The sequence below is a fragment of the Protopterus annectens genome, chromosome 3.part1 (genome assembly GCF_019279795.1).
Source record: "Protopterus annectens isolate FY-2018-M chromosome 3.part1, PAN1.0, whole genome shotgun sequence".
Lineage (NCBI taxonomy): Eukaryota > Metazoa > Chordata > Ceratodontiformes > Protopteridae > Protopterus > Protopterus annectens.
The window spans coordinates 1,667,397,661-1,667,410,556 of NC_056732.1; the positions used below are offsets into that span (position 1 = coordinate 1,667,397,661).

Below are 12,896 nucleotides of genomic sequence, written 5' to 3' on the forward strand. Positions count from 1 at the left end.
GCATCCACTTTCCAGGCTGTGTGATGAAACCTTTTCGTGCAAAACTTTGGCAGCTGGTGGTTTAGTGGAGAAGCGAACAGATCTATGTCTGGAGTTATGACACTGTCAATGTCTGAAATACATGAAGATCCAGTTTCGGATCCATGATTTGCCTGCTTAACACATCTGCTAAGGAGTTCTGTGCACCTGGCAGAAACCTTGCTTGAAGATTCAGCTGCAAGCTTAATGCAGTCTCCCACAAAATCATTGCTTGCCTGCATAGAGGATAAGAATGTTGTTTGTTGATGTACCACATGACAGTTGTGTTGTCTGTTAGAATCAACACCTGCCCTGGAAGCAAACTGGACTGCTAACATCTCCTTCATGTTGATATGTAGATGCTGCAGTCTGGCAGGCCACTTGTCTTGTATCCACTTTCCATTCAGATGAGCTCCCCAAGCTGTGTCTGAGGCATCTGCCGTTAGAATCTTTCCTTTTGAATGCAAGGTATTATTTGAATGACAGTGTCCAAATCCTGGCAGTGCTGTGTCCATACATTTTTGAGATACCATTGTAGCTTCCTCATATGCAGTTTGGCATTGGGAAGTACCAGAATACAAGATGCCATGAACCCTAAGGCTTGAAGGACTGTCCTTGCAGTCAGCGGACTGATGAGATAGTTGATGGAAGTAAAGAGAAAAATTCTTTTTAAAAGGCCATCTGGGTTGCTGTATTCAGTCTCACACCCAGAAAGCACATGTCTTGAGAGGGTACTAGACTGGACTTTATTGCATCTTAGCACTGCTATCACATATTCCAAATGCTGAAGCGTCCCTTCCTTGAGCCAGAATCAGGCAATCGTCCAAATAAGGATAGATTTGTATTCCTTTTAGCCTGAAGAAAGCTATCACTGGAGCCAGAACCTTTGTGAATACTCTGGGTGCAGTAGATACAATGCAGAGAACTGATAATGAGAATTGCAAATTAGTCTGATAGGAACATGAAGGTAAGCTTCCTTGAGATCCAAAGTTACCATCCAGTGATCTTTGCCCACAACATTTTGAACTTGGGAATGTCCAGATAAGTGTTGAGGATAGACAGATCCAAAATTGGTCTCCACGTGTTCGGTACTAGGAACAGGCGAGAATAAAATCCTAGGCCCCTTTCTGTATTTGGAGCAACAGAGAAATTTGCTTGTGAGCCTCTTTCCTTTGTTGAGGAGGAATGTCTGGCATGCCTTTGAAAGGAGGCAAGGTATGGAAATAAAACCTGTAACATGATATCCAATACCCATTTGTCTTGGGTAATTAAACTCCAAAAAGTGCCAACCTTCCTCCCAAAGGTGCTGCCATCATTGTGTCTGTTTGAACCTTGAGCTCTGCCTCTACCATGTCTAGACCTTCCTAGACTGGGAATCATAAGCAGGATATGTCCACCGGAGGCTGAACCTGCAAAATCTTTAACAGTCTGCATAGACTTAGCCTTGTCTTCCATTTTCTTTAGAACTGCTTCCAAACAACACATCAGATTGTAAAGGAGCATCTAAAATTCTTCCAGTGGCAGCCACCCTCAAGAGGCCTGCACAGCATCAAAACCATGTTCAGAAACATGAACTAAATCCTGCAACTCTTTACACTCAATACCTTAAAGCATCTACCTTAGACTTTAATTGTGAAAGGAGATAATTTTGGTATTTCAACATGTGAAACTGGCAATTCAAAGCTCTCATGGCCAAAGTGGAAGAAGTATACACTTTCTTTCCCCATCTATCCAAAGCCCTAGCCTCTTTATCTGGAGGAACAGGATTTTTAACAACAGAAGCCTTAACACCTTTAGGCCCCTGTGAAACAGTTTCTGGGTCTGCCCTAGGACTCTTAAAAGATACTTATGAGCTTCAGGCACCCTATAATATCTATCCGGTTTAACTGGAGCAGGAGGCAAAGAGTCAGGGTTCAGAGAAGCCTCTGCAAAACATCCTCTACCACATCTAGAACAGGAGGTATAGCTAAAGGCCTATGCTGGGGTAGAAACAAAATGACCTTCCCATTTAAAATGCTCCCTCTTGGAATGAAGAGTCTCTGAAAATGAAAAATTCTCAGGACGAGAAGCACAAGGAGTAGAATCATCTACATCACAATCAGAGAACACTGCTCAAAACTCCCAAGCTCAGGTTCCACCCTAGGCCTCTTATCAGGAGGGGGCATAGAACCTCTAATCATTGTAATCAAATCTTCCGCCATCCTAAGCATATGCTTCTTAGGTACAGACCCTGAAGAACTAGGCAAAACCTGGCCTGCCCCTGGGAGAAGCCATGGAAACAGCAGGGGAGGCCCTAACCACCTTAGGAAGAGAAGGAAGAACAGCTACCTGAGAAGCCCCTTCCGCCTGGCCTACCTCCTGAGAGGTCACATCTTGCAGTAATAAAGTCTCCTGGGATTCCAAAGAAATTTCTGGCTGAACCCCTGGCTCCAGCTGTTTTGTCCTTGCGCTTTTTGCGGCGGAGCATCCGGCATTTTATACTTCCCAAAACTAACCTGGCACAATCTAATCTTCTCTTAATAGTGCGTTTGTTAAATCTAGCACAACTCAGGCCCTAAGCAAGGTATACACAAGGTATGGTAATCCCTATGAGGTATCTGTTTCCCACAAGAAATACAGTTATTCACTTTTTCTGACATCCGGTAAAATACTGAGGCAAGAAAAACCAAAATAATCAACCTGCACTTGCAAAACTGCTTCTGCATCGGACCAAGTGTAAGGACTGCAGCAATGTGGTATGAAGAACATCTAAGGTTTAACCTGCCAAACAGTGGATGCACGTAACACAAAAGCTGGAACTAGACATTTAACAAAAAAAAGTTGTTATACATAAGAGGGAGGAATAATAACCTTTTAATACAATGTTTTCTGTGCTGTCTTTAAATGCCAATAGTCTCAGATAAATAAAAGAAAGTAGTGAACGTTATAAAAAAGTAGAGTCCAAACAGCTATGCTACAGGAGACACTTGGAAAGAAGTGAACATGTGAAGTTGATAAAGGTTTTCAGGATGGTTATTCAGTGGAATACCTGAGACAAAGGAAAATAATCATACTTACATTAATTGCAAGAAGAGCTCTAATAGTGATAGAACAGGATAAAAAAAGATAATGGTAGATTTGTAGTACTAAGGCGCTATTGGCAAGGGAGGAGGATTACATTGCCATGTATTTATATTCCACCTAAAACTGCTAAAAGGGAGCTTAAGAAAATTCTGGGAGAAGTAACTATCTATAAGCAAGGAGTATTAGTTATAGGTGGGTACTGGAATTTGATCTGCAGCAGTGAAGATGTGTCTGGGGGTACCAAAAGGGAAAATAACAAGAGGGTAGACATTTGAAGAAATTTATGAAAACATTTGGCATGAAAGATGTGATTCAGTAATGGAGAGTTTGGAGTGAATTTACATATTTCCCAAGATACAAAAACTGGGCTAGGCTAGACAGATTTTACTTTTCAAAGGAACATGTTGATTTAACTGAAGGTCTTGATACGCACCCAATAACTATTTCAGACTATGCACTAATAATAGCTAAAATAAAAAAACACAGGTTAATGAAATAAAAATGAGACACTGGCACTTTCTCACTTATCTGTTGAAAAGAAAGGAACGGGAATTGGAAATTATTCCGGAGCTATTAGAGAAGACAGAAATGTCTTCTGAAAATATAGCTAGAGTGGGATAAAATTAAAGTGGAGTTTAAAACTGGGGTGGAAATAAAAGAAAGGGAGATCTGGCTAAGAAGTAAGAATTATTTGGAAGGACTGACAAATGTTAAAGTATTGCAGAATAAGGGGAATCTCACAGAACAAAAGGAGCAACTGCAGAATGCTAAACAGAAAATAAGTGATTACCTTGATAATATGCATGAATTAGGAAAGATTGCTGTAAACAACTGTTTTTTTAAAAACTCTAGAGCAAAAAATCTTTTAGCACAATGACTTAGGCAACAGAAAATAGAAAGGACAGTCACCAAGCTTAGACAGTCTATATATTACAGGAAGGCAAAAAGAGATCCTTTAGAGGTATTAGATATATTTTGGAAATTCTATGAAAGTCTGTATAAAGAAGAGAAATATGGAAATCAAGAAGAGGTACAAAAGAAATGTTTATGGAAGAATTAAATATGTCAAGGTTAGAGGTATATGAGGCTCAATTACTAACTGTTAAGCGAGCAGAAGAGGAAATAAAAATCATGATGTATAAACCAATCTATAGGAAATTCCCCAGGAATAGATGGTATTCCTGTGGAAGTTTGGAAGCTACGAGGGAAAAACTGATAAAAATCTGGAAGGTTTTAACAGTATTTTAAGAGGAGGAGATGTGCCAACATTCTGGAAGAAAGTGCTAGCTGTAATACCTGAAGAGGGTAAAGATCCATCAGATCCAGCTTCATACAGGCTCATGTCAATAATAAACCATGATTATAAAGTGTTTATAACGGCTAAAAGAATGGAAAAAGTGATGCCAACATTGATGGATATGGATCAATGTGGTTTGTGGAGGGTAGGCAAACATGTGACAACATTAACAGAACACTGATGATCTAGAGAGAGGCAGTATTTAAGAAAATAGCACTGTTGTTGGTCAGTCTTGATGCAGAGAAAACATTTGACAGAGTAAACTGGGACTTTATGAGCAGGGCAATGGAAGCATTTGCATTCCCTGATAAAATTATAAGGAAGTTAGGAGGATATATGAAGGATCATCTGTGAAAATTAAAGTGGATGGGATATTCTCTGATAATTTCTTCTTAAGCACAGGAACCAGACAGGGGTGTCCTCTCTACCCTGTATTTGCATTATGTATAGAGCCACTGGTAAAGAAAATAACGGACTCCGAAATTAAAGGACATAATTGGTATGGCAGTCAAGAAAAGCTGGCTCTATTTGCAGATTTTTTTTATGCCTGACAAAATCACAAAAAGGAGATTACAGTGCTGTGGAACACCAAGACTGAAATATTTTCAGGATACAAAATTAATGAAACTAAAACAAAGGCAATAGTGGTAAATTATCTACCCACACAAATTGGTTCAGTAATATCCATATTTATGGGGACTAATGGGCAAGATGACTGCTCTGAGGACAGAATCCAAATGGGAGAAGTTCAGATCCATGGCACAGATTGGGACAACTCCACTGAAGACTCTTGCACAGTTGAAGGGGAGAAGGGTGAAAAGGCCCTGCCCAAGGGAGCTCCGTTTGACAAGAAATAACTCTAGACACTTAGTGCAGGAGAAGCAGCCTTCCCTGCAGTAGGCACCACAGGCAATCGGGTAAGATATGCTGGAGACAATGCCACAGATATGCTGGAGACAATGATGATGCCAAAGCTGCAAGAGGAACCAAGGGTTTTGGGATCTTTGAATCCAGCTGACCAGAAGAGGGAGTCAATTTTCTCTGTCCCCGTTTGAGGGTTTGGGGTAATTAGAACCCCCCCCCTTATGACCACTATCACCCTTGGTGGAAGAAGAGTTATCGCCGCCAGCTGTCAACAGATCCTTTAGGACCAACTTCGCTCTTCTCTCATTTACAGCATTACTACCAAAGCTCTCACAGATGGCATAAGACAACCTGAGATGAGCGGTTCCAAGACAACACATGCAACTATTGTTGTGTCTTTAGAAGGGAACTTGTAGATGCGCACACATTTCTTAAAGCCCTAGCCATCTGAAAAGCTATAATACTCTAAGAACCAGAAATATTAACCCACTCTAGGCAGGAAAAACCTGCTAACAAGAAAAGTGTGTTCTTACTAAACCTAACTACCAGAAAGAACCTACACCAAACTAACTGCTAAAAACACAAACTAGGGTAAAGGAAAAGGAATGCCACCAAGCTGCAGTTGCTCTCAAAAAATATAAACCCCACGCAGCTTAAGACCAAGCTGCTGCGTAGGAAGGCAGCAAACGGGATCTGGGGTATTAATAGTGGAATAAGGGATTGTGGTTAGAGGTGGAGCACGGGGGGGGGGGGGCTTAGGTCTAAGGATATGGCTGGTCTTGGGTCACAATCAGATCAGATAACCATAAACGCTCAAGGCAAACCGAATTTAAGCAGGTCTAAGGGAGCAACAAAGCAGGAAAAAATGCTCACAATATCAGAAAGACCTTTAATAAACCACTAGATTCTCATAAAACAAGCTTTAGCAATCTGATCAAATATTACAAATCTAACTGCATTTTTAAAACTACTATAGGCTTTTAAGTATTGCTTTGGGTTTGATATGTATTTTACATATGTATGTTAGATTTGTAACACCTGAAGCGAATTATGAAAGCTGATTACTACTGTATGTGAAGCTTGTGTTCTTTTTTCTGCATTAGATCAGATAACCCATAGGTTCTACCCAGATGGAAAAGACATCATCTCTATTAATCCTGTAAGCAAGAACGCCTAATTTACTCTTTCTGAAAGTCATATCTTGAATATCTCAATTTTATTCTTCATATGGGAATAGACTTAAACACAAAAAACCTTTGGCAAACCTCTCAAATATATTCCCTTTAAAAATCTGATTTAGTCAATGCATGACACTTTTTTATAATTACTTAACCCTTATAAAAAGCTACACTATTTTCCTTCTGTTAAATTTTCTTGCAATTTCTATGGACATTCCAGTGCAGACTTGCTCATATTATTTTGTCCTTCCTTGTGTTAAAGTGCTAAGAAAAATTATTAACCATAATAAATTTAATCTACTGGAAATTTTTCTTTGCATCAAACCATCTTGGTCTTTTGGAATACTTCTGTTGATAAACTGCCAGACCAAACAGGATGTGTTAGCAAAATTCAATGTTATACCCAAATGGGTTTCACCAAGTAATAGTTTACAGCTTCTTGGCCCTATGCTCATATCTAAAAGGTTCATAAATGTTTGATACATTTCAAGAAACAAATTATAGAAAACCATGGGAAATGTTCTATTTATTACTTAAACTTTATAAACGTCATATCTCTGAAAATTCTTAACATTCATTTCTACCATCAGTTTAGATACAATCTTTATTTTACAGTATTAAATTTGTTCATCTCCAACTATATTCTTTTAATAAGCATTCTAAACATTGTAGTTATTTTGCATATGTTATTTCAAAATCATTAAAAAGATGATAAAAAAATAAAGAAAACATTTTGAATAATTATCACCATGGGAGGCTGTGACGTATAGCCAGACCTCGGCCTAGACAAGGACTCTAGCTCTCATTCTCTTTTCCTCCTCCTGCTGCACAAGATTACAAGACAGGCCTAACCTGCCAGCACTAACAACGGGCCCCTTCTACTGTTTCCTATCATTGCACAATGACGAAGGCCATAGGACCTCACTGTCCGACAGCTGGCTGAAATGCTATCAAACCAGAAAATTGATGACTTTATGAACAGATCACAGTCAAAAGGGAATGTGGTGTTCTCACTCAGGATCAACAAAGGCAGAATTAGGTCCCCATTTCTGGGGCACGGATTATATGAACTTTATAATGATGCATGTTACTAGGAGTTAAGAACTATGTGAGCAGTGCTAGAAAGAGATAGGATGTTGGGGTGCAGGGCTCAACATGTTCCAAATTCAAGAAGCTTAAATACTGGCAAAATAAGGTGGGCTCATAGCAAGCATTACAGCTTCAGAAGACAAAGATACATGGCAAAAAATGAAGATAGTATTTAAAGTGTTAACCTACTGCAGGGGAACCCACCAATAAAATCTCTGTGCAAGTAGTTGAAGAAAAGATTCAGCCTGTTATATACAAACTGCATTAAATCTGCAATGCAACGGCAAAATGGTATTCATGCCCACCACATGCAAGTACTCTTGACAAAAATAATGTGTTGTGTACTGTCACTAATACCACATGCAATATGAACAAGGAAACGAATGCTTACTTACTGTTGCCAGGCCACTCTCCACATCAGGTATACCCATGTCTGTGACGGACAAGGAGGGGCTAAAAAGCTGTGGGAAGGAGAAAAAAAAGTCACGTCTCTAATCATTCCCTGAACAGTACAGACCATCACCTTTTTACAAAAGTTAGATAATTCTCAATGCCATACTCCCTTCTCAACTCTTCTGACTTTCTCTTATACCACAACTTTCACAGACATTCTCATAGACATGTTTTTAGCCCACAGTCAATATGACTTGATCATGTTTGTGCAGCATAACCTTTAAAGACCATTATTCTTCAAAGCATCCAAGCATGCGCTTCCATACTGATCCTATCACTCTCAAAGCTATTCTACTTAACTTGATTCTGGGATTTAAGATGAACTGTCTACATACCTTTTGACAACTGAAGATTTGTTTTCATTTTACCATCACCTCACGCTATACAAACACAGTAAAACTGGCATGTCATAGAATCTAGCTTTTCACACTGTACCTTTGGCTACCATCTCTCCAAAATCAACTAACAATCTAATAAACTACCAAAATTCCCCTTACCCCAACAGAAGTTTCAAAAGTATGTATTAATTCATTCACTGATTAAATTATTATTCACCTCAGAGTGTGGGAGGGAGCATTAGCTTTTCCTGGCATTCAATGAGTACAAAGCAAAAAACTAATCCCAAGCGATATAATGTCAGTCTATAGCAGGATACAAACACACCTGAGGGCAATTTGGGGAGGGGGGGGTCATCAATTCACAAACACACCTTTAGGATGTGGAAGATAAATAAAATATCCAGCAAAAACCCACGTGTAAACAGGAAAGCCATGTAAACTCTACACAGAAGGCACCCTAAATGAGAATAACTGGAGAACCAATTGCTCTGATTCAGCAACACTGACATCTGTTATCACTGTGCTGCTACTGCAGTTTACTTGCAAATTAAATTTTCCGACTCAAAAGCCTGCCAACCATATATCTCACTACTGCAATGTAAATTTCAGTTCTACATCTGTTTACTTAAATGTGTTAAAAGATCATAGAAATACATCATACGACTGAGACACAACGTACTTATAGATAGCTGAAAACTGTCACAAATGACAGATTAAGTGTTGGAGGCAGATCTCCACAGTAAATATGAGATTTTTTGTTCAGCAAAGCCAAACTCAGCTATTTTTTTTTTCAATTGTTCTTATAAGTATCTCCTGACAATGCATACAGACATCATGCACTGGACTAACATGGTGTACCTAGAGCCTATGGATCCCTCAGTTTGATTCCTTCTCAATCCAATGACAACACAACATGAAAGACGAGACAGAAAACATACAAGTAAATAACTACCCCACTTATAGAAAATCCAGTTACAGCAACTGGACTGAATGGCAGTCCTAGCACAGGAAGATGGGCAGTGTAAATACATACTACAAAGGTCTCACCCTTCCAGCCAATCTACTAACACAGTGATGTCACACTTGTCATACCAATATCAGAAAACCTTTCCAGTGTTTAGAAGTATAATTAAATCTTTCGGGAAACCACAGCCAGAGGAAGGACAAAAAGCAAAGTCTCAGAAGGCTGAATCCAATAACATCAATGTGCTAAAGGAGTCCTGGAGTCATGATCCAAGCAATAACACTTGAAGGTTCAAACCTACGACCATGTGGGCTACAGCACAAATACCTTCAATGGAGCCATTCTAGAAGCAAGTGACAGAAGCACCTATGGCCCTGCTGCAATGGCTTCTGAAAGCAGCACATTCTAAATCAATGGTTCATTGAACAGTAGCAAAACACAAAGCAGACGGCAAACCTCCTGGACAGACTCTCCTTAGCAACAGCAAGCCTCTCTCCCTGGACCTAAAGAGGGAGTTGGGTGCTTTTCATTCTTGAATTAATGCACCATTTTTCATGAACACCATGCACTAACAGGGTACAACAAGGGTATGAAATATTTTCTCTCTACCTCCCTAGCTCTTGCCCCTTAGAAAGAAAACACAAAGATGCTTGTATGAACTACCAGTAAAGATGGTTCACAGAGTATTTGACATGTTGGTTGACAGTTTGTATACCAGCTTTATTTTCTTGTTTTCTGAACCTGGTTTATTTCAATACAGTTTTACATTATTTTTTGGGGAAAAGGGACGCTTTTCTAGGTTACAGCCAGAAAGTAAATCCTGTAAAACTTTCTGTTCTGTCTAAAGGATTAATGGTTTCTAAATTGTGGGAGGGACTGAAAATATATATTTTTTAATTTAATGTCACTGTACTGCTCTTAGGTCATTTTAACAGTATCCTGACATTCCTAACCTCCTTTCATACTGCAAAAGCTGTTCTGAGTTTGCCAAAATATTTTGACCTTTTGCAAAGTACTTCTGTGTCTGTAGAAATATTTTACATTTGTACACATTTTCTGTATGTGGAAAAATTTCTCAGGGTTTGTGAACTTACTTTCAATAATTCCTGATATTGCTGATTTTCTGCCTTTTGTTGTAAAACATCTGTTACTGCACTTGGGCTCAAAACCAGTTTGCTTTACATTAAGAGAGTTTCATTCTGCATTCTGGTGGGAGCAGAGGGCCGATTCAACCCATCAGATTTGGGAACTTTTGATGGAAGTATTATTGTGCATTTATCGGATTGGCCTGAGGGCTTAATTGTGTAAAAGTCTTTCATCCTGCTGGTATAAAAGCCTCACATTTGTGAGAGTCTGTGCTCATCTTTTCAGAGTTTTCCTGTGCCTAGCTTGGTCACCTGTGACGAAAAGACCCCTGGACAGCATCTAAAGTCATATGTGGACCTACAAATCTGATTCAAGTATTTTTTTTTCTTGCACTTGCTCCAATTATCTCAGTGCTATGTAACGGTTCTGTGCTGCATTTATAAGCTTGCTTGAATTTATCATGTTTTTTCAGCTTGCACTTGTTAAACAAATGCCATCTGTTTGTTACTATACTGCTTTTAGGTTGTTTTAACAGTATCTGATATTTGCTAACCTCCTCTGATACTACAAAAGCTGTTTTGAATTTGCCAACATTTCTAAGTTTTGCAAAGTTTTGATGTGTTTGTAGAAGTGCTCCCATGTTGCACAAATTTTCCTGTATACTGGAACATTTCTCAGGGTTTGTGAACTTCTCTCCAAGGATTCTTGATACTGCAGGAGTTCTGTCTTTTGCTGTAAAGCATTTGTTACTGCACTTGAGCTCAGAACCAGTTTTACATTAAGAGAGCTTTATTCTGCACTCTAGTAGGAACAAAGGGCTGAATTCAACCCATCAGAGTTGGGAACTGCTGGTAGAAGGCTTACTGTGTGTTTACCTGATTGGCCTGAGCTTAACTGTATAAAACTCTTTTATCTTGATGGTATAAAAGCCTCTCGTTTCCCATGCCAAGTATATACACAAACCTCACCAGTTTAAAATTCTTTATAGGAAATGCTCTCCACAGTCACCCACTGTTCATAGCTGCTCAAAGAGCTGCCGGTTTGCGCACAGGGCAGTACCGCTGCAGGTCATCCTATAGTATACTATTAAACACTCTCACTTAGACCTTTAAATGGACTCCCCCGTACACCTTCCATTATACTAAGGGTCTGGTATAATGGTTTGGTGCTTCCCTGTCATCTGTTTGCGGCCTACTGGATATGGGCATCCTGAGGAAGTATAGTAACTGCCTCATGTTCACTGACAACCACTTAATTTTAGAACAGTCAAACAATATGAGAAAGTTGCAGATACACAATGTCATTAGAGGCAATGCTCTCACATGAAAAATACAAACCAGTTTGTCAGGATTACAAAACATTCACTACCAACAATAAGGAATACACACAGACATATGCAGAAGAACTCACTTGTAATCTACCCAAACCTCCAAGGCCTCCTAAAAGCATCTCTCAGTGGCCCCTCGCGCACACATAAAAAGTGCCTCACACAACACAACCCCGAAAATCACAGTGGCCCTGCTTCCAAGCCCATAAGGCTACACACCAAACATTCTTGTTAATGGGTATTCCATTATGAGACATACCAATGTCCCCCTTACCAAGGCTAAACAAGGAGAAGATCACAGTTGTGTCTTGTCTGGAGCCGGGATCCACAAATCTCACATGTACTTAGGTCTTCAAACCACAAGTACCAGTATGACATGGTCATTAACCATGTGAGTGTAAATGACCCAAGATGTACCTCACTGGACTATATGAAGAGAGACGTGATGGAACTATGAATATGTGCCCCAGGTGGGTATAATCTAGCCTCGAGTAGAATCATACCTTGTCCAATGCTGATTCCATAAAACCAGCAAAAAAGTTACTTTAAAGATTGACTTACTTTTTGGTGTCACAAGGGGATTCAATACCTGTCAGCCTGGGGAGACATGACTGCCAAATCACGATGCTTTGTCAAAGATGGTTTATACTGGTCACCACTTGTCTTCCAAATACTGGGAAAAACTATCACCACACTACCTTTTTTAGGCTGTGTCAGGTTGTTAAACCCTCCGACATACAATCAATCACGACCACCTAAATGTACTGCTGCTCAGTGCTTGGAAGTTTAAATAAAAACTGCACTCCCTGGAAGCAATCCTCACACAGGAGAATGAAGACATATGTGCAGTCACAGAGACATAGTTCAGAACCATAGTGAGCAGCTTGGCTATCAAAGACTGTAATGCCCTTCATACATTTTGATCCCCCCAGCTCAGGATAAGACAAAAGGAGGAGGTGTCTCAGTGTTCATACACTTTGATCCCCCCAGCTCAGGATAAGACAAAGGGAGGAGGTGTCTCAGTGTTCATACATTTTGATCCCCCCAGCTCAGGATAAGACAAAGGGAGGAGGTGTCTCAGTGTTCAAAAAGGACAAGTACACTTCCAGACTGATCCAATAACATAACTCACTTGAGCTGATCCATGCCAAACTAACCACAGGTGAGACCTCTTATATCCTTGATAGCAACAGTTCCCCTAACATATTCCACACCACTT

At 39.7% G+C, this 12,896-nt stretch overlaps 1 protein-coding gene across 2 annotated transcripts in view; it reads right to left on the minus strand.

Annotated features, from left to right (window-relative positions):
• LOC122798613 (heat shock factor protein 1-like) overlaps positions 1-12,896 on the minus strand; it is a 538,873-nt gene that overhangs the window by 78,802 nt on the left and 447,175 nt on the right. For both annotated transcript variants that reach the window (XM_044067693.1, XM_044067694.1), the window contains one exon: positions 7,905-7,970. In XM_044067693.1, the coding sequence (XP_043923628.1) occupies positions 7,905-7,970 (66 nt within the window). The remainder of the gene's footprint in view (positions 1-7,904; positions 7,971-12,896) is intronic.